Below are 26,365 nucleotides of genomic sequence, written 5' to 3' on the forward strand. Positions count from 1 at the left end.
TCCGATTTCAGCTCTACAGCGTCAACTAGTATTATAATGCATTTATAATTTGTTTTTACTAATGTAGCTGAGTCCTGTATTTGCTCAGGATTGAGTACAGAATTATTATTATTATTATTATTATTATTATTATTATTATTATTATTATTATTTAATTTTATTTATACCCCACCCATCTGGCTGGGTTTCCAACTCAGGTGTCTGATACCGTAGCAGTTCAGGCAGCGGCTGAAAACCCAAGTGCTGGGTGTGACTGACAGCCAAACTGGTACTACTCTAACCGTGGTCAGAAAAATGCATGAGGCATTAAGGGTCACAGGGTGTGGGATACTGAAATAGAGCCCATCTTAGAATTCACACATCTTCGACCACTTCAAAGGAAGTAGGGTGCAAGTCCCATTTCTACCCCCAACTTAGGAGTCTTGACAGAGTGCGCCTTCTTCCCAATTCCCTATGGTAGTTGTATATTGTGACTTCCCAATGACTTTCTAGCCTAGGTGGCATTTTCCTTAAGTGAAGAAAGAATAGCTGTGTTGTTGTTTTTCTGGAAGGGAAAACAGACCTGAAAAAGAACTAATGCTCAAAACATCCAAATACCCTCCAACGGAGAAGTTATGTGCAATTCGGAGCTTATCCTAATATACCAAATTCTTTAAATTAAGTATCCTGTTAAAACTGGGCAAAAAGCCTTTCAAGCTATCCCTTCTGTGAATCCTCCATCCTATAGTTGGGGGACGCTTCCATGGCTGCCCACCCTCTTGTGAGCCTGTTCTTGAACGCCCAAGACAAGGCAAACAATCAAGTTCTCAGAATTAAGCAAACTTACGTTTTAATAGATGCAGCAAAGGAAGAATCTCTCTCTCTCTGCTTCCCACCTTTTATCTTTTATTCCTTCTCCCCATTCACGTTCAATTAGGTCAAGGCCACAGGTTCCCTATGTGATGCACTAGTGTTGAGGAAGAAAATCTCTGGAAGTAATCAATTACATCCCTAACACTGACTATGAAGAGTGCTACTACCTAATTAACGAAGAAAGAAGCTGTAAAAACATACTTGGCTGGAGTGGTGTTTTTTGTTTTTTTAAAAAAATCCAAACACTTCAAACTACCGTATTTATATGTCACTGCCTTGAAACCACATCAGCAAGATAATCTGTTTCTTTACCTCAGGACACTGAAAAAGGAACAGAGGTTCCCAAGATGCCTAATATGGGTGAGACACACGGTTTACAACTGCCACGCGTGAGTACAAACTCAAATGTTTAAAAAATGGGTCAGAGTAATTTTTAGCATTCTATTTATTAAAATTATCCGCATTTGAAAGTATTTCTATATATCAGAAGTTCCAGAAAAGTAGGGCTGTGGGAACTGTACTGGGGAAACCCAAGTCCCATGCCAAGAAAACATAAACTCTGTGGTGTCTATAAATCGGCATACATTTTCACCGTTCTGCTTGTTCAACCATGGGGAGAGTAGGTTGCAATCCTAAACCCACTTACCTAGGAGTAAGTCCAATTGAATTCAGTAGGATTTATTCCTGAGTAGACACGGTTCGGATTGTTCTCTTAAGGCACCAGTTATTTGTCTCCTGGTGACTACGCATTTGGCTCAGAGCTCTCCCTCCTATCTGCATAATTTTCAAGCTTCTTTTCTCAGCTACGAAAGTCAAAAACCTTTCAGATTAAAAGGTGAGGTCCACCACATGTTTATTCCCAAACCTCTGCAGAATCATAAAGTACACACAGTCCCTGTCTAAAGTTCTTTTAACATACGTATTTTTGCCGGTTCCTTTCCGAGGTTTTGGGTGAATTCATTCTAAAAATACCTTGCAGCTTTGGAACAACAAACAGTTACTCTAACCTAATCTCTATCCTGCTGTCAGGAGAAACCCAAATAGTTCCATTCAAATGGTGATGCTAACAAGAATAGTTTTAAGAGGCCAACCACTTGAATACAGCAGGTTGCTAACTTTTTCTCCTGGCAGGGCTCTGAGACCTTCAACAGAGGCAATTTCTCAGGACACACTTTTCCCATCACCGAATCTCCCTATTTAAAGTCTCAGGATGAATGAACAGAAGCCAAGCAAATCCTATTGCTCTGTTTGCTCCAGGATCTCAGTGTTCGCAAGCCAAGTTTAGTTACTGCAGGCCCTGCCCCTCTCCTCCAGTGTACAGCCCCATGCATTCCTTCTCCTTCTATAACACTGAGATGGGGAGGTATATATTAATCTGTTGTCTACTTCAGATTTGCAGATCTGCTAATGAGCTGGGTAGCAGAGGGCAATGCGTATATTTTATTTGTATTTATTTAGAGCATTGTGCACCGCTCTTCAGCCACAGAGGCTCCCAAAGTGACTTACATTAAAACGAGAGATTTTGGCAATTGATCTGGGACTGCCTGCTTGCCGCAGGGCATTAAAAAAAAAAATAAGGTCTAATCTGTAGCCAGCAGAGCTCAGAGCTCATAAATCGGTGGCAGAGCCCATGACTTGCGTGGAATAAAGTCCTGGGTTCAATCCCTACCACCTGCGATTTCAGGTAGCAAGCTTGAGAACGACTCCTGTCTGAGAGCTTGAGGAGCTGCAGCCAGCCAGATTGGGCATTACCAATGACCAGAGTTGGGGTTTTTTAAGCCACTTCTTACATCATTAACTGAGCAGGACCAGCTCATATTGTCTGGGTGCGATCAGGGGGAGGAGTGTGTGGCAAGAGCAGGAATGAAAAGCAGGTTACTGTCGGCAGTCCTGTCTTGTTTGACAGCTCGCTGGGTTTTGCACTAATGCCTAGGGATGTGGAGAAGATGGAGCCACCATTGCTCCAATTCAAGGAAGCTTACCTGCCCGTGCCATTATTATTGCTGCGCACCTCACACATACAATTCCCACCCCCCACAACCATTGGTCTTGTGGTGTCCTGACCATAGCTGTCAACGTTTCCCATTTTTTAAGGGAAATTCCTTTATTTCGAATAGGATTCCTTGCAAGAAAAGGGAAAAGTTCCCCAGCCCCTGGCTTCATTTTTTCCCCTGGCAGCTGCATTCACTTCCAGCCCAGCCCAGCCACAATGTCTGACGTTGAAGATGCCATTGTCCCTTTGGAGACGTACAAAGTAGACCACTGCATCCAGCTTCTCCCTCAAGGTAGCAGAGAGGAAATCCTATTTCCCTGCCGTCCCTTTCGCATCTAGCTAAAACACAGACAGGCCAGCTGCTTTAGAGAGGTGTATTTGACTGCTGTACACAGAGCGTTCCACCTCGCCTCCGCTTCTTCCAAAGGTCGCCGTGACAGCAGGCCATTCAGCCGTGTGAAGCGGGAGAGGGTGAGGCGGATTCCTTGCGTCCTTTCTCCCCATCCACAAAATGCACACACTCCACCCCGCTTCCCAACATCTGTTCACAGGCCAAGCGGCAGATGGCAATGGAGAGCTGCGCTTGGAACCGGTTTTAGCCAGCACCAAAAGAAGGGGAACTATTTAACTAAAAAAAAAGAAATAAAAGCACAGTGAAAACCCTTCTGGGTAGCCTACGAGATCGTTCCTCCCTCTGGTGCAGCGGCGTAAGAGAGTGATGGTGAGCATCAGGAGCTGGGAGAAGGAATCAAACCGGATTCTGCCAGGCTCTCCAGTTCTTCTTTCTCTTGCTTGATCTCGCAGAATTTGAACTCGCCGCCGGGCTGAGACTCCGCCGACTCGCCTCCTCTCGGGTTCTCTTTCGAATGGCACTTCTGGTGTTTCACCAGCACCCCCCTCTGCCTGAACCTCCGCCCACACTCCATGCAGCGGTAGGGCTTCTCCCCCGTGTGGATCCTCTGGTGCGTGATCAGGTCCGAGAGCCTGGTGAAGCGCCTCTCGCACTCGTCGCACGGGTAGGGCTTCTCTCCCGTGTGGATCTTTTGGTGCCTGGTGAGGTCGGAAGGGTAGGCGAACCTCCGGCCGCACACTTTGCAGGAGAAGGGCTTCTCCCCCGAGTGCGTCCGCTGGTGGGAGACGAGGTTGGAGTGCTGGATGAACCTCTTCCCGCACACGCTGCAGGCGTGGGGCTTCTCCCCCGTGTGGATCCTCCGGTGGGTGGTGAGGGAGGAAGAGGAGACGAAGCGCTTCCCGCAGTCGGCGCAGGCGTAGGGCTTCTGGCCCATGTGGTTCCGCTCATGGATCTTCAGGGCCGACTGGTGGCTGAAGCATTTCTGGCAGTAGGAGCAGCGGTAGGGCTGCTCTCCCGAGTGGCTTCTCTGGTGACTGACAAGGTACGCTCGCTGGCTGAAGGTGTCCCCGCACTCGGAGCAGATGTGGGGCTTCTCTCCCGAGTGGATTTTCTGGTGTCTCGTAAGGTGTGAGAGCTGGCTGAAGCTCTTCCCGCACTCGACGCACAGGTAGGGCTTTTCTCCTGTGTGGACGTTCAGGTGCTTGGCCAGGTCCGAGGGGCGGGTGAAGCTCTTGCCACATTCGATGCAGAGGTGGGATTTCTCTTTCCTTTGGCCTCCCTCTGGGGCTGCGGGGGCTGCCGCCTCTTCCTCTACGTCTTCCCTCCTCGATCCCTGGTGTTCAAGTTGCTCCTCGGTTCTGCTGGCTGTGTTAGTGGTACCTGGAGGGTGAGGGGGCAAATGATAATGTTGGGCTGTGGGCCATTGCAAAGGTGGGAGGAAGATGGGGCCAAAAAAAAACTAGGGCTGGATCTACACCGACCTTTTCAACATTATTAGAACGATATTAGATACAGTGGTGCCTCGGGTTAAGAACTTAATTTGTCCTGGAGGTCTGTTCTTAACCTGAAACTGTTCTTAACCTGAGGTACCACTTTAGCTAATGGGGCCTCCCGCTGCTGCCATGCAATTTCAGTTCTCATCCTGAAGCAAAGTTCTTAACCCGAGGTACTATTTCTGGGTTAGCGGAGTCTGTAACCTGAAGCGTCTGTAACATGAAGCGTCTGTAACCCGAGGTACCACTGTATAGGGCTAGCCCAATGATTAGGGAAGGAGAAGTAGCAGCCTCTGAGGCATCTGTAACCTGAAGCATCTGTAACCTGAGGTACCACTGTATATCGTTCTAAAACGTCACAGGGCATACTTGTAAATTAAAAACATTCCTTTCCTTGTTTTCTCTGTAAAATGCTGCTTCACTACTGCTGGTTCCTGGTTGCTCTTCAGCACCCATTTTAATAGCACATTATGAATGTTAAAAGTAGAATGTAATGTGTCCTTCTAAGTTATGAAAACCATTCCTTAACTCTTCCGCCGAGACCACATAACACCGGTCCTGTAAGACCTACATTGGATCCCAATACATTTCCAAGCACAATTTGAAGTGTTGGTGCTGACCTTTAAAGCCCTAAATGGCCTCGGCCCAGTATACCTGAAGGAGTGTCTCCACCATCGTTCTGCCCGGACACTGAGGTCCAGCTCCGAGGGCCTTCTGGCAGTTCCCTCCCTGCGAGAAGTGAGGTTATAGGGAACAAGGCAGAGGGCCTTCTCGGTAGTGGCGCCTGCCCTGTGGAACGCCCTCCCACCAGATGTCAAAGGAAAAAACAACTACCAGACTTTTAGAAGACATCTGAAGGCAGCCCTGTTTAGGGAAGTTTTTAATATTTGATGAATTACTGTATTTTAATACAGTGGTACCTCTGGTTACGTACTTAATTCGTTCCGGAGGTCCGTTCTTAACCTGAAACTGTTCTTAACCTGAAGCACCACTTTAGCTAATGGGGCCTCCTGCTGCCGCTGCGGCGCCGCTGTGCGGTTTCTGTTCTTATCCTGAAGCAAAGTTCTTAACCCGAGGTAATATTTCTGGGTTAGCGGAGTCTGTAACCTGAAGATTATGTAACCTGAAGCGTATGTAACCCGAGGCACCACTGTATTTTGCTGGAAGCCACCCAGAGTGGCTGGGGAAACCCATCCAGATGGGTAGGGTATAAATAATAAATTATTATTATTATTATTATTATTATTATTATTATTATTATTATTATTCCTTAACATTAAAAACCATGAGTGAAGATCCACCCTAGGAGTGGGATACATTTAACCAGCCCCACTTGCCCCTGTGCCATGGTGTCAACTAATCTCCTTCCCCCATGCACCCCCTCTTCAAATTGGCTTAGGGAGGGTCCAGAGAATCTGCAGAACAGCATATTGAGGGAGGGAGGAAAGGGGGTATCGTTCCGTCTGGAGAGCTGAAATGATTGTGCAGACAGAACAAATGGAAGAGAGGAAAATGGAATTCCACTCTAGGCAAAGAAGCACATTTTCAGTGGGCACCAAGAGCATGTAAGGCTCAACACCAATTGTACCAGAGGGAGTCTTACCCACTAGGCAGGTGCCGCCATTATCTTGCTTCCTGACCTCCCTGCCAAGCTGCCTCTGCCTGGCATCCAGCGGAGCTCTCTGCGCTTCAGAAAAATCCACAGCCACCTCTCGGAACGGCTCGTGCCCCTGAAACAGCATTGAAAGTCCTGCTCACAAAGAGGCTGGCAGCCCAGCAGTAGAGGGTGTTCTTTGCACATATGAAAACCTCGATTCCTAGCATACCCAGTCAATGGACCTGGGACAGCAGAGTTAAAAACAACCTGTGTGTGAGATCACGAAAAACTGGGTAGGAAACTTCCTGCCAGTCCAGATGGACAGGACTGGGTTAAATGCAGTAGGGCAGCGGTGAATTTTGAAGTGCAGGAACTCATCACGACAGCAGCCACAACCCCAGCCACATATGACACCCCAGCAGTGGCATTTGGTTTCATGCAGAAAGAGAAAAAGAGAGAGGGGGAGACAGAGAAAGAAACAGTGGTTCTCAAAGGGTGCGGCAAGAGAGGCTGGCAAGTGTGGTGGAAAGATTCAAGGACAATCTAAGAAACATTTAAACATTTCAGTGTAGTAAATAGTATAGTATCAAAATATTTTTTTTGCCGAATATGCACAGATATCTTTTCAAAAGCACCAAGCGATACCGCAAGCTCACACCTCTCGTTGAGTTTGTTTACCTACTTAAGGTACATATGTAACATAGTCATTTATAATTACATTTTGGGAATGATCCACGTTCTTACATGGCTGCATTGTTTTATACTTCCTGGATGTCCCATGGTCATCTTACACAGATCATCATCTTCGTGTGCCTCCTCCTCAAGAGGTCCAGAGGGTGGCAACACGAGAACAGGCCTTCTCTGCAGTGGCTCCCCGCCTGTGGAATGCTCTCCCCAGAGAAGTTCGCCTGGCTCCTTCATTATACAGTGCTACCTCAGGTTAAGTACCGTATTTTTTGCACCATAACACTCACTTTTTTCCTCCTAAAAAGTAGGGGGAAATGTCTGTGCGTGTTATGGAGGGAATGCCTATGGGTGGCATGCCTACAGATTTTCCTCCTCTAAAAACTACATGCGTGTTATGGTCGGGTGCATGTTATAGAGCGAAAAATACGGTACTTAATTCATTCCAGAGGTCTGTTCTTAACCTGAAACTGTTCTTAACCTGAAGCACCACTTTAGCTAATGGGGCCTCCTGCTGCTGTTGCGCCGCCGCTGCACAATTTCTGTTCTCATCCTGAAGCAAAGTTCTTAACCTGAAGCACTATTTCTGGGTTAGCGGAGTCTGTAACCTGAAGCGTATGTAACCTGAAGCATATGTAACCTGAGGTAACACTGTACACCTTTAGGCGCCAGGCAAAAACATTCCTTTTTAACCAGGCCTTTGGTTGATCTGATTGACATCCTATACCCTTTTCAAATGTTATTGGGGGGGGGGAGCTATTGAGTTGTTGTTTTTATATACAGTGGTACCTCGGGTTAAGAACTTAATTCATTCTGGAGGTCTGTTCTTAACCTGAAACTGTTCTTAACCTGAAGCACCACTTTAGCTAATGGGGCCTCCCACTGCTACTGCTGCTGCTGCCACTGCACTGCCGGAGCACAATTTCTGTTCTCATCTTGAAGCAAAGTTCTTAACCCAAGGTAATATTTCTGGGTTAGCGGAATCTGTAATCTGAAGCATCTGTAACCTGAAGTGTCTGTAACCCGAGGTACCACTGTATGTATTCTGTGATTTTATATCTCGATTTTATTCTGTGAACCGCCCCGAGACCCCCAGGTATAGGGTGGTATATAAATTCAATAAATAATAATAGTTGTGTTCTATGTTATATATTGACATAGAACACAACTATTATTATTTATTGAATAGTTGTGTTCTATGTTATATATTGGGACGCGGGTGGCACTGTGGGTTAAACCACAGAGCCTAGGGCTTGCCAATCAGAAGGTCAGCGGTTCGAATCCCTGCAATGGGGTGAGCTCCCATTGGTCAGTCCCTGCTCCTGCCAACCTAACAGTTCGAAAGCACATCAAAGTGCAAGTAGATAAATAGGTACCGCTCCAGCGGGAAGGTAAACAGCGTTTCCGTGCGCTGCTCTGGTTCGCCAGAAGCGGCTTAGTCATGCTGGCCACATGACCCGGAAGCTGTACGCCGGCTCCCTCGGCCAATAAAGCGAGATGAGCGCCGCAACCCCAGAGTCGGCCACGACTGGACCTAATGGTCAGGGGTCCCTTTACCTTCACCTTTATGTTATATATTGAGCGCTGCTAGGAGATCCTGTTTTCCAATCTGTAAAAAATCTGGTGGTGGCACGAGCAAGTTTTTATTCTAAAAGTGTGGCCAGAGAAAAAAGTTTGAGAACCACTGGCCTGCACTTTTTACCCTGTTTCTGGCTTTGCTGCTTCCCTCACCTGTTCTTCCTGCTGCCTCAGAATGAAGCCTTCCGCCAGGGCCACTGCTTGGGCGCAGGTCTCTGGGCTCCGATCCCGGACCTGACTTTGGATTTCCTGAGGCAGGATGGTCAGGAACTGCTCCAGGATCAGCAGCTCCACAATCTGCTCCTTCGTACGGCTCTCCGGCTCCAGCCAGCAGTGGCAGAGCTCCCTCAGCCGGCCGCAAACCTCCCGAGGCCCCTCAGCCTCCTGGTAGCAGAACTGCCGGAAGAGCTGGCGATGGATCTCCGTGCCGGTGGAGTTCCCTTGCAGGAAGGCGGCCTTCACCTTCCCGTAGTCCATCTTGTCTCTGGAGGCCAGGCTGCTCAGCGCCTGGTGGGCTTCCGCGCTGAAGGCCGGCACCAGCCGGGTCAGAGCATCTCCCCTGGGCCACTGGCAGGTGCCAAAGACCCTCTCGAAAGCAACGAGGTCGTCCCAGGAGGTCAGCTCTGGCAACGGCGGGTTCCCCCATCTTGCGTGAGGCGACTGCATGGTCTTCAGGAAATCCTGCCACTGGGTATGCAAGTGCTGAGGTATGCTGCCCTCCTGGCGTGGCACTGCCCAGCAAGGTAGCTCCCGGATGGCTCCCGGACGGATGGCAAAGCTCTCTCTTCCTGCTCCGTCCAAGCTCTCTGCTGGCCTTGGGCCTGCCGGCTCCTGTTTCTCCATTTTCCCTACTGGCCTCGTCGTCTTGTCAAACCTTTCCTGAACCCGGAGACCCACAGCTGCCGCATCCTGCGACTATTCAGCCATTTTACCTTTTTGGAGACGGAGTTATCCCCACCCACTCAGCTGCCCACCCCTTCAACTACTCTCACACTTGGAATCCTCTCCTACTCTTATTTATTTTTTCCTGTTTTCTGCACCATATACCCTTGTGAAAGTATATGATACCCTCCTGACAGTGCTTGTGAGTTTGAACTGCAGGGTCGCAGACAAGGCCCGAGTTCTTGTTCAGATACTTGGAGCTTGTTCCTGAGAAAGAGAGAAAAAAAATATTAAAATTAATCTGGGGGTTCCTTCATTGCGAGAAGAGAGGTTATAGAGAACCGGGTAGAGGGCCCTTTTAGATAGTGGAATGCCCTCCCAGAAGATGTCAAACGCTTAAATAGCTATGTGGTTTTTAAAAAAGACATCGGAAGGCAGCCCTATTCATGAAAGGGTTTTTTGTGTGATGTTGTATTGTGTTTTTTACTGTTTTTTTGTTGGGAGCCGCCCAGAGTGGCTGGAGCAACCCAGTAAACGGGTGGCTTATTATTATTATTATTATTATTATTATTATTATTATTATTATTATTAACAATTGTGGCTCACATATGTCCTCCAGGTTGCTTAGGACAGTGTACCTAGGGCTGTTTGTTTCTGTCCCTGCCCTAAAAGAATCCTGCAATATGAAGTTAGCCTGAGAAATAACAACCAGTGGTTTCTCTTGACAGACTGGCTGGCAGAAGGGGAAGATATTTTGAACATAGCACAATCAAGGGCCTAAATCAGGCGCCGTCTAGGTGTTGTTGGATTGCAACTTCCACCATCCCTCGCCATGCCTAAAAGTCCTGCTCTGTCGCAGCTCTGTGACACAGAGCATTTTGCTTGCAGAAGACCCCCAGATTCAGTCGCCAGATAAAAGGATGATGGAGCAAGACCATGAGAACGACTTCCTTCTGCCTGAGGCCCTGGAGAGCTGCTGCCAGTCAGAGCAAGCAATACTGGGTTAGATGGACAAATAGGCAGCTTCCTGCATTCCCACAGGTATTATTTAATAATTCTTTCACAGGTTAAGCAGATTTCTGGCACTTAAAACACATTTCATAGCTGAAGTTGTGGTGTGTTCCAGGTTCGTATGAAGCCTAGCTTGGGCGTGATGCTTCATACACAACCTACGTCTAAAGCATCCCCCCTCCTCAGAAAATGACCCTGGGAACTGTAGCTTGTAGACCCTCCACAAGTGTCCCCATTTTTCAGGGACCGTCCTGGATTTACAGAAGCCGTCCCAGTTTCTGATTTGATCTTGGAATGTCCCACTTTTCCTTAGGACGTTCCTATTTTCATTGTAAAAAATGTTGGAAGGTATGGTAGGACATCCTTATTTTCATCAGAGAAATGTTGGGGGGTACGAGCTTTACCCCTCACAGAGCGACAATTCCCAGCATCCTTAACAAACAACAGTACCCAGGGTTTGGGGTGTTGTTGCTAATGTGCTTTAAATGGATGGTGTGTCTGCAGTCTGAGTCTTTGAAGGGGAAACTTGGGTAAAAAATTATATATAGTGGTACCTCAGGGTTAAGTACAGTGGTACCTCGGGTTACATACGCTTCAGGTTACAGACTCCATTAACCCAGAAATATTACCTCAGGTTAAGAACTTTGCTTCAGGATGAGAACAGAACTCATGCTCTGGCGGCGCGGCAGCAGGCCCCATTAGCTAAAGTGGTGCTTCAGGTTAAGAAGAGTTTCAGGTTAAGAACGGACCTCCGGAACGAATTAAATACTTAACCCGAGGTACCACTGTACTTAATTCGTTCCGGAGGTCCGTTCTTAACCTGAAACTGTTCTTAACATGAAGCACCACTTTAGCTAATGGGGCCTCTCGCTGCCGCTGCGTCGCCGGCACATGATATCTGTCCTCATCCTGAAGCAAAGTTCTTAACTTGAAGCACTATTTCTGGGTTAGCGGAGTCTGTAACCTAAAGCGTATGTAACCCAAGGTACCACTGTAGTAGCAGAAATCCTTTGATAAGACTTATGAGGGCAGGAACAGTCCAACTCCTGAACCCCCCCATTTTTTTATTTCTTTCAGAATTTGGTTCATTGATGTTGGGAAATCAATTCTTAAGAGGCTTGATTGTGCTAACTAATTGTTATGAGGCAATCTGTTGGATTTATTTTTATATACAAAAAATACATGTTATTCTCTGGGAGCAACACATGGCATCAAGTGTCTGCCAAATTCATGCGCAGATGGACATCTTTGCTACCCAGTTTATTACAACTACACACATGTGGTGAAATCATTCTTAATGTTTTCACTCAGCCTCCGAGAGTCACATTAGATAGACCCAATTCCCTGGATGGTTGTGCTGGGACACAGTTTATCCCTCTCCCATCCAGGGATCAAGGGGTGCTGAATGAATTATTTCTGTCGCAGGGCGGCTGTTTTTAGTTCTTATGAGACGCAGAGTAGCCCAGAGAGTAGGAATGGAGCAGAAGGGGGGAAAACAGAGGTGTTATTGTCTCAGGGACCAAAAGCAGGCTCAGCATGCAGATTCCTTAATCGGCTCAGGAGTTAAATACGTTTCTGCAGAGCTCGCCCTCCTCACCACCATCAGGCAGCGGTGTCCACTGGGGCTCCCCCTCCCCAATTCAAAAACAAAACCCACTCTCTACCTCAAGTCCTGCCCTACAAGTGCGTGAGAATGGGGTGTGCACGGATCCTACTGCCCCTCCCTGGTCCACCTCAATTAAACTAGCAAAAGTCTGCTGGGACTCTCTTCCTTCAGTGAGTGGCTGGAAATGGGGAGTCCTAAAGAAAGGGGTGTTTCGTAAGCAAAGCGCGCGCGGGGGGGGGGGTCGGATCTGGTGTAAGAAACCCCATTTTGGGGGAATCCTGCCTTTCCCGTTGGAGGGAGTTTCCCCTGAATGCAACCATTCAGCAGAAAGAAGGTTCCTTCCGTTCCCTCCCACTCGGCGAACAAGCGAGGAAAACACAAAACTCCGGATTGTCTCCTTTTGTGTCTCTCTCTCTTTTTCTTTTTTTTTAACGGAATTAAGTTAACCCCACCATGGCTCCCCTCCCCCCCCCCACCCCTCCCGCCCCGCCTCCCCTCCCCACTTTTTTATTATTAGTAGTAGCAGCAACAGCAGCATTGCATTTAAGGCATGGCATCCATGAAGCCTGGCTGCTTGGGACTCGGTGCAGCCGGTTGGGGGCGGACGCCTCGACCCTGGACAAAGGGAGAGAGAGAGAAGCAGCTCCATGGAGCAGGCCCCACAGAAGCGCATCCCCCCCCCCCCCCAATGCTTGCACAGACCACGGCCGTCGTTTCCCAACTCCACAAAGAAGAGGCGAGACGAGTGTGTGTGTGTGCGTGTCCCGTCCCCCCCGCTCCTGCAAAGCTTTCCACGCAGATCTGCAGAGATCCGTGGAAAGGACTTAGCCCCCCTCCGGCTGCCTCCTTTGCCAGCCTTCCCCTTCCCCCCCCCAACCCGGATTTTGCTCTTCGGCTCCGCCTGATTCACCCCCCCCCCCATTTTCTCCCTCCCTTGCAGCCGCATCGGCTCTTCCCCCTCTGCCCAGATGCCCCTGAAACTCACCGCTCCCCACAGCTCTTTTCCTCCGCGCGGACCCCTGAGGATCTCGAGCCCTGCAGACACAATCCCACCCCCCCTTGCACACCCCTTAATAAAATTCAAATCCCGAGGTTTTTTAATCCAGGGCGGAGCAGGATGGCGCTTGGGCTATTGCATCTCTCCCCCCCCCCCTCCCGCCGCCTCTCGGCTTCCTGGGCCTCTCCAGGGCTTAGCTCTCACTCAATAGGACTAAGCCGGCTTAAATCCAAGGGCTCCTGTTTAACTGGTTTGAGGATCGGGCTGCCAGTCAATTTAACTCTTGACGCGTCTCGGCCTTAGAGGGGTGTTTGCGTTATGAGGTGTTTGGAGCAGTTGAGTTTTGACTTTTCTCTCTTGGCAAAGGCGAAGTTCCCTGGCACTGCAGAAAGCGAGATCGTGGGGCTTGCAAGGTTTAAAGTCGTTTGGTTCCAGTTGCGCCCTCCCAAAAAACACCACCACCCCACCAATGGTCTCTTTTCTGGCGCTACCTTAACGGAAAGAGGCGCCGTGTTCCCTTCCTGCACTGCACAGCGTTTCAACAACAATAAATCACGCGCCGTGCCGTGCCTGTTTCCACAGCCATTCCAAAAGTAACAGAATCAGTTGAGATTACCAGTTGCTCTTCCGAGGTTGTTGAGCAACGGATTTTCAACGCAGTCGCATCTTCTGACATCTGTGGCTGAGCGTGCTGCTCTCGAGACCTGCTTTAAATTTCTCCACGTGGAAATGGGGATACAGTAGCTGGAATCGAGGGTGTTTTCAGCCTCCCCAGGACATTCTGTAAGTGGTCTGAAAGTGGCCACCAAGGGAGGCTTGCAATCTTAAAAGGGGTTTCAGTACTGTCACTTGTTTGTTGACTCAAAACCATAAATTTTAATCACACTGTAAGTCCTATCTAGCTTACCGACAGGCTGTGATGCTGCTCTGGAAATAATGTTTTAGGGAGTGATCAGACTTTATAGAGATGACAAGGATGGCAAAGTAATCTATGGTGTGTAGAGGATGGAAATCACACATTTTAGGGAAACATCAGCATTGGCTTTCTGTTACTTTAAGAGGGGAATTCAGGGTCTGAATGACCTGAAAACGTTCAAAGCTGCTTGGAATCCCCCCCTTGTATACCTTAGCTAATCTCTCTTCTTTTCTTATAATGCTACCCCTCAAGCTAGGATCAACTGAAAATGCCATCTTAATGATTCTGTGTTGATTTGCAAAAAATTTATCACAGGCACAGGAAGCTGTTCCCACCTCCTCTGTTTGGCTGCTCCACAACTGTAGGATTTCCTTTCCTGAGAGATTCACCAAAGTTTGAACCAGTATATTTTGAAGACGAATTGTAAGACCTTAACTGGATTATCTTAAATATGGAGCACTAAAAACCAGAGATATAGTTTATTAAATGTGTACCTAATTTTACTTTTCCTGGCCTTGTTCTATTGATATTCTAGAACTAGGTCTCAAACACATGCAGATGGTTTGGTTTATCATCAGTGACAATGTAATCTTAAACATGTCTGCTTAGAAATATGTGAGACTGACTCCCAGTGATGCATTTTTACATATACACAACAAACACGTACCTGGGAGTTGGTCCCATTGAACTCAATGGTGCTTGCTTATGAGTGGACACATATAGGACTGAGTTGTTAACGTATTGATAATTTATGCCTTGGAGCCAAACAAAGACATGAAATGAATCTATTGAAAGTGTTGTATCAGAGGTGATGTAAGGTTCTGTTTATGGTGTTGGGTCTGTGAGGGTTTCGTTCATTCAGGTTATCAAGCGATGAATATACATTAGTCAACTAGCCCTTACTTGAGTTGCTCACCTGAAACCAAGATGGAACAGGTCAGAAACATAAATCATTGCACATGAAACTAAATAACTAGCCATCACCAAGTATGCCCATGTTCTAAGTAATGCATCCTTGCCCTATAAAACAAATATAAAATCATACCCTTTCATGCATAAAGCTACCACCTAAAAACTCAAGTTTATAGGCCATATTCTCAAATGCTTGTTGTTTTACTATAGGTACAGATTGATGGTGTATACGGAATTTGTCCCTGATACTGAACTGGTTGTTCATGTTTTACACCGTGTCATCTTTGGGACTAGCCACCCCTGATTCTGACTTTCCTTGCATATTCTGTTTCTGACATTTTGGGGTCAATATATTTTGCAAAATAAAAACAAGTAGATGTGGTAGTTACATGTGAAAACAAAACAAAAATTGTATGTGATATGTGTGCATATTTTATGGGGCAAAAGGAAATATTTTTGAAGCTAATTTCAGAAATGATTTGAGACATGCCACTGAGCCACAAATAAATTTTATTTAAAATTATTTTATTTATTCTATTTGTAGGGAATGGTTCAGTTATTGCGATAACTCCGAACCCTTCTGATGATCTTCTTGTGCATGTGACACAGAGCCAGTGTAACTATTCTCGTCTGCTAAATGATTATAAGTGTGTCTGACACATCTGCAGTGTCATCTAAAGTCAGGAAGACTCATCCCATGATGTTGTCTATGTTAAATCTTATTGTGGTAACTTACAATCATATATAAAGCAACATAGGTTCTAGTGTAAGAACCACACAGCCATTAAATCTCTGAGTTGTCATGTCTGCATTCACTCTCAGCAACCACATAATGTTGGAACTATATTTGTCAGAGATAAGATTTTGCCACTGCAATACCATTTACATATACTGTTGTTACCAGTAGCCAACATGTGGTGTAGCCAACAAGACTATCCTGCATGCTTGTAAACTCATGTCACCACTGCAGTTTGTACACCTAGATCCTATGCACTGATTTCCTGAAGTCTAGTAAGTTTTTGAACAGTTTTCCTAGGAGCATGGGAAGACAGCTTCCCATCTTGTTCTGAAAGACAGCCTGTCTGCAAGAGCCTTGTGTTCAAGCCCTGGACTGCCAACCATTAACCTGGGGTGGTTAAATCGGGGGGGGGGGGGCAAGGGTTGCACTGACACATGAATCATGATCAACCCTCCAGGGGCTGCATATCAAAGTGGGCATGGCCAAAGTGTAAAAATGGGTGCAGCAATAACAGCAGTTCTCAAGGCTGCCTTTTAGAGGACTTTCTGGTCAGTTGTTCCATTTAAATTTTGAAAAGGTTTTGTTGTTGCTGTTAAAGGACAAATTTCCAGGGGGTCTTGCAGGCACAGAAATATTTTTGGCACTACAGTCATACCTCTTGTTACATTAGGTTCAGGTTACGTTCTTTCAGGATATGTACTGCGGCGACCTGGAAGTAACGGAACGAGTTACTTCTGGGTTTTGCCGCTCGTGCATACGCAGACACGCAACATGACATCACGCACATGTGCAGAAGTGGCGAATCGTGACCCGCGCATGCACAGACGCGGGTTGCGCTCTGCTCAGGTTGCGAACGGGGCTCCGGAATGGATCCCGTTCACAACCAGAGGTACCACTGTACAGTGGAGTGCCTATAGGAGTAGTCAGCAATCCCCCACCCCCAGCAATGATCAAGGATGATGGAAGCTGTAATGCAACATCTGGAGGGCATCACGTTGGCTATCCTTGTTTTAGACATACACCCAACAGGTCTAGCCTAGCAATCTATGCCCATGGCCAGATTTTGGTTTTTCAAATTTCAGCAGTGCTGAGGTCAAAATTCTGCACCCCCTGCCTCTCGCCTTTTCTGCATGTGCACGTCATAGTTTCAGTGTCCTGCGGTGCCCCTCTTGACTCGGTGCCCAGTGTGGGGGGAAACCGTTGTGCTGCCCTAAATCTGTCTCTGCCATGGCACACGCCTTAGAACTGTCTCCACCAAAACATACTGTGAGCAAACCATTTTCCTCAGCATCATTCTAGAAGACTGCAGTCAGCCTGGAAGCACAGCCAGTGTGCTTGGCTAACAGGTAGCACCTTTGATTACACAAAATTAGGTGGCCTCAGTTATGGGTGTAGCCAGGATTTATGTTGGGGGAGGGCAGAACCGAGTTATCTGTGATGTGATTGGTCAGTGAAGTATTTGTTGTGAACAACAACTGCTCCCTTTCCCTTATGGAAAGAGCCCTTATAGAGTCATTTCTAGGTACTCCATCGGTAGGAGAAAATAACAGAGGCCAACCAGAGAATATTGAGAAGCAAAGCAGCTAGTAAGCCTGATCTTTATTAAAGATGTTGCAACAGGGTGCTCCCCCACACACGGGGGGACGACGACCCAGTACAAAGGTGTGCAAGTCCTTATATAGACTTTTGAACTGCCCACCCTGTAGCTCAAGACCACCCCTCCATACATCATACATACATCACAGAAGCAGTCATACGTACACCCGAGAAGGGGCAAACCACAACAGAAATCAGTGAGTTGTTTTTATCCTGTCTGCCAGGTTACCTGAATGGATTACCTGGGCATCCTGGCCACTCTCTTGTTATGATAACTATTCAGTTATTGAATACAGGTCACAGGTTCACCCTATTCATATCTTAACTGTGCCCTTGAGACAGGCTTTGTGAGCAAAGAGACAATGGGGAGGCTCCCCATTTCCTTCAACCTTGCAGAGAAATATTTGAGGTCATTTTGGGAGAGAGAAAATGGTTTCAGGACTTTTCTGTGGGTTTCAGACATGTGGTTTACATATTTGTATGTGTTTACTTGGTACATTTATGAACATCTATTTTATATACATGTATATAAGACCTTTTTATATACATGTATATAAGACCTTAGGGACGCGGGTGGCGCTGTGGGTAAAACCTCAGCGCCTAGGACTTGCCGATCGCATGGTCGGCGGTTTGAATCCCTGCAGCGGGGTGCGCTCCCGTCGTTTGGTCCCAGCGCCTGCCAACCTAGCAGTTCGAAAGCACCCCCGGGTGCAAGTAGATAAATAGGGACCGCTTACTGGCGGGAAGGTAAACGGCGTTCCGTGTGCTGCGCTGGCTCTCCAGATGCAGCTTGTCACGCTGGCCACGAGACCCGGAAGTGTCTGCGGACAGCGCTGGCTCCCGGCCTATAGAGTGAGATGAGCGCACAACCCTAGAGTCTGGCAAGACTGGCCCCAACGGGCAGGGGTACCTTTACCTTTACATATAAGACCTTACAATTCTTATAACATATTTTTATTTATTTACTTGATTTAGGGGAGGCAGCTGGCTACGCCCATGGTTTCAGAAAAAAAGAATAGTATTGTTGCTACAAGTCTTCAGCACAATAAAGCCACAATAATGAAGTCACTAAAATAGTTGAAATGTAAGCAGAAAACAAAACAAAAAAAACTGGCTAGGCCCTGTTTTTCGCATGACGACATCATGACCATGTGCTTCGCGGAAGAGAGAAGACTGTTGCGTCTTCCTGCACGCGCTACCTTGCAAGACGAGAAAGAGGAAAGAACTACAACTCCCGGCATGCATCTTTGCAGCTGAAACAAGAACGTTCGCCCTTACACCTCTTCCGATGCATCCTGGGAAACATCCGGGCTTTTGACAAACCACTTCTTCCTTTTTTGAAAAATCATTCCGCAGACGAGGGAAAGGGAATATAATCCCATTTTTAAAAAGGCTCAGAGTCGGGACTGAGCGAGGGAAAGCCCAACATCATTGCTTTCTCTGTCCCTAGGACGAAACACACTCTGGCGGGTTACCTCCCCCGCCCTCCTTAACCCGTTCTTTGACAACCTCTTTTTTCACCGTGGGCGGAAATGAGGTGAAGCGTTTCCGCCTCGCGGAGGGATAGCTATATAAGGATCGCAGGGCGGCCGCCGGATCCTCTTTCGCCTCTTCTTGAGCGCCGAAATGGTGGGTAGAGTTGCGCGTGTGGCTCCGCGGGGCCGGAGAAAGGGGAATGGAGGCCAAAGCCCTGAGTTTGAGAGGGCGGGAGCGGGAAGAGCGAAATAGCTAGGAATTTGAATGGGTTTGGTGGTGGAGCTGCCATCCTGTTCCCCTTTAACGGCTTGGAGTTAACGGCTCCGGGTCACCGTCTCGGCCCTCAAACACCCCCCACCTCAACATTCCTCAAGTATCCCCCCCCCCCTTTCGGGCTCCAGTTGGTACAGCCCGTCTCCCCTCTTTTTCCTGCTCCCTTGGCGCCGGCTTCCCTCTCGGGACTCCTCTGGGCCTCGTGACGGGCCCGTCCTCCGTACGCATGATTGACTGCAGGGCAGCCCGCCTCCTTCTAGCTTGCAGGGAGGGGAGCAGCTTGAATAAAATACAGTGGTACCTCTTAACCTGAAGCACCACTTTAGCTAATGGGGCCTCCTCTTGCTGCTGCTGCTGCGCCGCCGGAGCACAATTTCTGTTTTCATCTTGAAGCAAAGTTCTTAACCTGAAGCACTATTTATGGGTTAGCGGAGTCTGTAACCTGAAGTGTATGTAATCTGAAGCGTATGTAACCCGAGGTACCACTGTATTGGGTGGGGTGGGGGGCAGGTAAGCCCCGCCCCAAATAATCGAGCACATTGACGCAATGCATGCACACCTTTTGAATGGCAATGGCCATCAACTTTGGGGGGGCTCGGACCGCTCAAATATTTTATTGGGGGAGCCGAAAAGCCCCCCAGGAGTTGGCTCCTGTGCTCGCTAGGGAGTTTCTGGGTTTATCGTGTTTTTAATATTCTGTTGGGAGCCACCCAGAGTGGCTGGGGAAACCCAGCTAGATGGGCAGGGTATAAATAATAGATGATGATGATGATGAACGTTCCCCCGGGAACATGAGGATTCCCCTCCTTTCCATGAAGAGCAAGAGACAGGATTGGTGCTTGAAAACATTCACATTCTGCCCTGGCTGCCTCTTGTTCAGATCTCTCAGACTTGGGCTCGCAAACTGAAAGATTTAATACTGAACTGAAAAGGCGTGATTTAAAGAATGTAAAAGGGGGCAGGAGATGTCACTGGTGCCTGGGAGAGACAGGACCAATGGTCAGGGATGATGGGAATTGTAGTCCCAAAACATCTGGAGGGCCGAGTTTGCCTATGCCTGTTTTATTTGCTGCAAAGTTTCTTTGTCTATCTCTGGAGCTGATGCTTAGCAGAGATGCCCATGTGAGAGGTATTTCGAATATACTGCTTGGTATTGAGCAGTGCTTTTCCTGTGTTCTGTAGTGCTATGTTGGTTCTCCAGTACCTTAATATTTATAAATTTCTGTCCCTTTAAACAGACCAAGAAGAGAAGGAATAACGGCCGTGCCAAGAAGGGCCGGGGTCATGTCCAGCCTATTCGCTGTACCAATTGTGCCCGCTGCGTCCCAAAGGACAAGGCCATTAAGAAGTTTGTCATCCGAAACATAGTAGAAGCAGCCGCAGTCCGAGATATCTCGGAAGCAAGTGTGTTTGACTGTAAGTATCTTATGTCTCCATGCACTACTTCTGATTTACCAGTATTCATAAAGTTTGAGAAGGGTGGAATGAAGACGGATTTCTTTGTGTAAAAACAGAAATCAAATCCCATTATGACTCTTAATTGAAGTGTGTTATATGCTTAGTCTGCTTTGTTCTGTCAGAATAAACATGAGACATACTTCTCTTTAAAGTTTTAAGCTCCTGAATATTTTCCTTTTAAAATACTATTTTATATGCTGGTTTTCCTTTGGAAAATTCAGAGCCCATTAATGAGCTTAACCGGCAGTACTCCATCCATTGGAAGACTTCGGAAGCTTTTCATGGGTGCTATATAAGAACTGGGTTTTGCCTTTCTGTAATGCAAACGTTGCATGCCTGTGTACTTAGCTCTGTTGCTTCTTCCTTTCTCTCCAGCATATGTGCTGCCCAAACTCTATGTGAAGCTTCACTATTGTGTTAGCTGTGCCATCCACAGCAAGGTGGTGAGGAACCGTTCCCGTGAGGCCCGGAAGGACCGTACCCCTCCACCCCGGTTCAGGCCTGCTGTAAGTGTATTGTCTTAAAGCTGTTCTTAAAGTTATGCACTTCAAAACCTCCTAGCTGGTGAGGCACCATTAGCATTGAAATGCCCCTTTGCACTAAGATATTGCATTATTATGTAACAAAATGTCCCCAGCATAAAAATTGAGCACTTTCCTTCCTGTGATCCCCTGTTTTAAAAAAAACATAGGGTTTTTGTGTGTCTGCTTTTTCTGAGGTTCTTGATCTATGCCCTTTTATAACAGCTGGCATCCTTTCCCAGTTTTTTTGTAGGAAGCCTTGTGTGTGGCTTACAGTAGAGATTTGCACAGTTTGTATTGAGTGCCAATGAAAAGTTACATGGGGAAGAGGTTGGAAATAATACGGAATACAGGCACCAGAATGTTGCAGGAATAATTGCATCTCCGGGTTCTTACTGAACCTTATAGTGGTTCTCAACCTGTGGGTCCCCAGATGTTGTTGGACTACAACTCCCTTCATCCCTGAGCTCTGCCCTTCTTAGCGGTGATGGGAGTTGTAGTTCAACAACATCTGGGGACCCACAGGTTGAGAGAGGCTGTTATACAGCCACAGTCTGCCCCGGGAGGCAGCTGCACTGCAACTCCTACCGTGCCACCTGTGTACATGGTGATGTATAGTGACATAAGCCAGGATTCATTAAAATGCCTAATCTCAAAGTTGAAGATGACGCCAAAAGGGCAAGGCCAGCTCCCCAGACTGCTTCCCTTGCATTGTTCATTTGTTGCAACTCACCTGTATCAAATTGGTCTTGTGATGGCAATTGAGTATTGTCGCTATTTAAATAACTGTGTCAAAATTAAATGACTGTCCCCTAACACAACCTTTCTTTTTCCCCCCCAGGGTGCTGCACCAAGACCACCCCCTAAGCCTATGTAAAGAGATGGTTTGAATGATGCCAGTTTCTACTATTGACACAATAAATTTACAGCTGGTCTTTATGTGTTATTGGTCTAGAGTGTTGTTTTTAAAGGGCTGGACTTTAAGGGGTGGATGTCTTGTTGTTAGCTGTTATTTAGGCATACTGACTGTGGAACTTGGAAATCTGTATGTTTAGATGTAGAGTGCAATTTGTATTGGTAGTCCTCACGTTTGTGGGCAGGACTGAAGTAATGGGAAATGTGCTCAATGTTTAGAAGCCAAGAATGCCATGTGACGTATTTTCACTGGTGAGAACATTCCTTGATCCCCCTCCTCCTCATCATTTGTGGGTGACCTTCTTGGGGAGTTTCCAGGAAGATTCCCTCCGTGCAAATTAGGGTTCAGAAAAAGATAAAACACGTTTTTTCAAGCTAATTGCTGGTGGGTGGAAAGAGACTGGCTGCATGGCAGTGGGGCGGGGTGTACTTGCCTCTGTGATAGTGTGTGTGTGTGTGTGTGTAGCTCAGAACAGTTTCTTGTGTTTCCAAATTTGCCCACAGCCACAAAATGGTTAACAAGAGCTGAACAAACTGAATAGGTTTGGTGGAGGGCAACAAAGATGTGGTCAGCTATATTGGAAAAAGGTTGTATGAGGTAAGGAACTGGGTGGGTGTGGGTGTAAGCAGATAGTACTCATCAGGCACTTTAACGACTGTCATAGAAGCTAGCAAAGACTTGTTACTTTGTGCACCACTAAATGTAGTGGTGTACCTTCAAGCAGAGGCTGGACAGATGTGTATTGTGGATGCTTTTAGTTTCAGATTTCATAGATCAAGCGGTGGATTGGATCAGTTGATGCACAAAGCACCTCCAACTTTGTTTCTACTCAGTTTGCACTTGTGTGGGCTTGCACACTGGAAATGAACTCTTGGTGTGTCCTCACACTGACCAGTAACTACTTCTGGAAGTAGCTAGGGCCTGGTAGAAGCATGTACATTGTGTTCCTTTTTTATGCTTCTCAGATATAGCTGTATTATAACAGCTTTTGGAGGATTCAAACTTGCCCACCTCTAATACAAAAAGTTTACTTGATCACATTCATACTTGGGCTGAGTGGAATTCCACTCATGTAACACTCCACTGGAGTTAAGCAGGGTTTTTCCTTCTTTTGACAGTTCCTTAAAAAGCTGCTTTGGCTCGGGGGGGGGGGTGTTGAGGGATCTTTCTGAACAGCGAGGTGATGCTGAAGGCTATAGAGGAAAGAGGAATACAGCAAAAACAACTCTACTGCTTCGTCTAGCAGAAGTCTCCCCTTGATCAAAGCTATTTCAGCAAATAGAAGGAGCCCTTTTTAGCAGAAGGAAGAGTAAATCCAACCCAGTATAAAGAAAAGAACATTTAGGCCGCAAACCTAAACCTGCTTACCTGGGAGTAAGCTTCGTTGAACTTGAAGGCTTTCCTAAATATGAATTATTTTGCTAGTTTTTGATGTGCTTTACAAAGTCACCATAGTCCTTAAGTGGAAGAGCAAGTACTACTTCTAATTGGATGTTTGTCAAACTAATGCCCGGTGCAAGTGCACTGTAGGTGAATCATGCCTGCCCATGGCAGTCTGGAGCAAGGCCTCTTACCTTGCACTTCAGCACTGCTTGTTTACATCATGAATCTAATTGAAGGTTTCTCTTGGAAGACCAATTTGCCTTGCAAAAATAAGGGTGGACATGGTCTGAGTTGCATTCTTTGTTTATGATGTGGCTTGTATATATACATGACAACATGATGATCCAATCTGGGTCATAATTCTTGTGTTTGGCCTTGACCCCCTCTGCATTCATTGAGCCTAGCAGAACCTTTGTTTAATCCACAACCACCAGAATGTGGATCTCTAGGTAAGAACTCCCACTATGACTGGTGAAAGTACTGCAAGGTAGTACTGTGTTTAAGATGGTTTGGAAACCATTCTCCAAGCCACACAGATGTACTTCCTGGTTTATGATAACTCGTTCAAAAGATTAACTCCCACCCCCTGGCACTGATGGGGAAGGGGAAGGGGCTGGAGGAGACAGAAGATGAAGAGGAAGATCTGTCGCATGCATACAAGTCTGACGTGCCAGTGGAGCTTTGTTGGATACAGCCCAAAAGAAAATGCCCCTATATAAAAGTAAGTAACCCCCATACACCACAGGCGCCATACACTTTGGTGAACTCTGGGGAGACGATTCCACAGGTAGAACCCCCAGTGGCACAGTGAGTTGGTGTGTCTTGCTGTTAACCAGAAGGTTGGTGGTTCGAGCCCACTCAGGGATTGCTGTGCTTCGGGTACTGGGGTCCTTGGCTGTTTTGCAGTTTTATAGGTTAAAATGAGCCCATTGAATGGGGCCCTGGGATGCACTGGCAGGCAAGGCAAAAGAGCAAGGACCAACGTACTACATTTGAAATGCCTGGTCCCTTTTAGCAACCCCCTACATCGTTCTACATCTACTGTTGGATGGCGCGTTGTACACTGACTTCTGGCAACTCCTGCAGCCAAGCTGGTGCCAAACGTATTACTCTGCCTTTCTTTGGACCATAACAACGCAAAGAAGTTGTTCGACCCACTTAAAATTATGGCAGCCACATTCTGGACCAATTGTAATATCTGCTCAATAGCAGCCATTATAGAGTCTGTTGCAGTCATCAAATCTGAATATGAAGAAGATGCAAATTTCCTGGTTTGGGTGATTTATTTCTCCTGTGTAGTTCCTGCTAGTAGGCACAGGGTGGCAGCAGAGGGCAGCTCTAGGTGCTTACTTCCTAATACCGTGCATTGTTCCAAATCCATAGCAATATGAAACGGTGATGATTTTTATTAAACAGAGAATGTATCTCTGGCTTTCTAACTGCTTTGTATCAGAACACATGGAGGAAGATTGAAGAAATAGTGGGGGGGGGGATATTAGAAAAAGATTACAAACAGTTTAGGGAGGACAGGAATAAATTAGAGGTCCCCTGAAGCCTATGAGATCAAGGCCCTGCAGAGATAGGAAGTAACCAGGTAACAATTAGATGTTCTGATGTCCAAATAGTCAAGGTATATTTAATTGAACTGTTTTATTATGTTTACGTGTTTCTCACTTTGGGATTGTGTGAACAATGAAGTGTTTATAATCAAACTCTTAACATATTACAGGCCAAGAAACGACCTGAGGCCATAATTAGATCAACAGTAACTTTTCCCCTCCTCTTTGGTGTCACCTATTTCCTGTCTTATTCACCCTCTGAGTTGGGTGGAGGGAAATTTGTGGCTAAAGCCCAGCAATGCCTAAAGGCAGGCTGAGTAGCCGCCATGTTGAGTTTCTCACCTGGACTTTGAGCTGACTTGGATTGGAACTCAACTGCACTTGAGAGATGTTCTAATCTCGGGGTAGGATTTGGGCATTTAAGAACTCTTTAAGCAGGTTGAAAGTCACTTGCATGGTTCTTGTATATTTCCTCAACAACTGTTGGGGCAGTTGAGACCAGAGCTAGAGTAGAGGAGTGGGATGATTTAACTAGTGATGATAAACCTTCCAGTTGTTTCTGGATTCTCAACTCTTGCCAGGAGATCACACGTCACAGCTATAGGTCCTGGTCCAAATTGGGTAGTAGAGCACTTAAAGGTCCAATCTGATTGGATCCCGTGGTGATTCATATCCTTGCTTAAAATGAAAGAGTTATGATCTCTAAAAACGGCTATATTTTATATATTCAGTAACGTTTCAAGCAAACATTATTACTTCTTTTTTCCAACAACCTCAGGGGACCACACATTCACACCCTTCCACCAGACAAGAGACTACCCCAGTTACCTCATCTTAACACCTTCTATATTCTCATTTCAAGACTTGCAAGCTGGAGACTTTAGGCCCCAGCACCATGCTTCCTCTTCTATGCGCATGCGCACAGCTTGCTCACTTTTTTGTGACTTTCTAGTGAAGGTGCCACACTGGCACCAATGACTCTGAACACCAAAGGGGTTTTGTTGATTACAGAATACTGTGCTTCAGAAGGGTAATAATGTTTTGCCATTTTTAAAAATTAATTTTGAAGATTGCATGAAGCATAATGGGAATTCAATCAGGAAAAGGGCTGCCTGGGGAAAACTGCTGCTTGCTTGGTGTCCCTTCCGTGCCTCGTATCCTTGGCCTATGGCCCGTCCTTCCATAGGGCCTGCTTGGCCCAGAAGCTGCCAAGAGACAGATCCTGCATCAGGGCTGCTGCCTTCAGCACATCAGCCCCCATCAGTTGTTTTTTAACTGAGGCTGGGAGGCCCTGTTTGCAGCGAGCGCCCATGAATTCTGCTTTCTTCTGACACTTATCTCTGATCTCATTTCCTCCCACTCCTCTCCTGACTGCAACCATTGTTCTCAGCGCCCACTCCTGAATCTCTGCCATCCTCTCCCTCCCTCCATGCCATGCACTGTGACAGAGTGACCTTGCCGGTGGCTGTGGCGCTGCTCCTGCCATCCTTTGCCACCAAAGGCCCAGGCAGGGAATGAGGATGATGCCACAACAGTAATAACCCAGCACTTACAGTCCTTCCTTCCTTCCT

At 46.8% G+C, this 26,365-nt stretch overlaps 2 protein-coding genes across 4 annotated transcripts; one reads left to right on the forward strand and one right to left on the reverse strand.

The window, feature by feature from the left end:
• Positions 1-1,279: 1,279 nt before the first annotated feature.
• LOC114587802 (uncharacterized) lies at positions 1,280-13,879 on the reverse strand. Of its 3 annotated transcripts, none has more exons than XM_077924014.1 (4): positions 13,662-13,879; positions 8,703-9,698; positions 6,294-6,420; positions 1,280-4,577 (listed from the first exon to the last, which is right to left on the reverse strand). In XM_077924014.1, the coding sequence occupies exons 2-4, from the start codon at positions 9,390-9,392 to the stop codon at positions 3,574-3,576; spliced, it is 1,821 nt and encodes a 606-aa protein (XP_077780140.1). In that variant the 5' UTR covers positions 9,393-9,698; positions 13,662-13,879; the 3' UTR covers positions 1,280-3,573. The 3 variants fall into 3 exon arrangements, with proteins under 3 accessions (XP_077780140.1, XP_077780139.1, XP_028568418.2); XM_077924013.1 differs by having other exon boundaries at positions 13,537-13,879; XM_028712585.2 differs by lacking the exon at positions 13,662-13,879 and adding an exon at positions 13,034-13,184.
• A 4,806-nt stretch (positions 13,880-18,685) lies between these two features.
• On the forward strand, positions 18,686-21,875 carry RPS26 (ribosomal protein S26). Its single transcript, XM_028712598.2, has 4 exons — positions 18,686-18,837; positions 20,196-20,373; positions 20,791-20,921; positions 21,778-21,875. The coding sequence occupies exons 1-4, from the start codon at positions 18,835-18,837 to the stop codon at positions 21,811-21,813; spliced, it is 348 nt and encodes a 115-aa protein (XP_028568431.1). The 5' UTR covers positions 18,686-18,834; the 3' UTR covers positions 21,814-21,875.
• Positions 21,876-26,365: the final 4,490 nt, after the last annotated feature.

This window comes from Podarcis muralis, chromosome 2 (assembly GCF_964188315.1).
Source record: "Podarcis muralis chromosome 2, rPodMur119.hap1.1, whole genome shotgun sequence".
NCBI classification, from domain to species: domain Eukaryota; kingdom Metazoa; phylum Chordata; class Lepidosauria; order Squamata; family Lacertidae; genus Podarcis; species Podarcis muralis.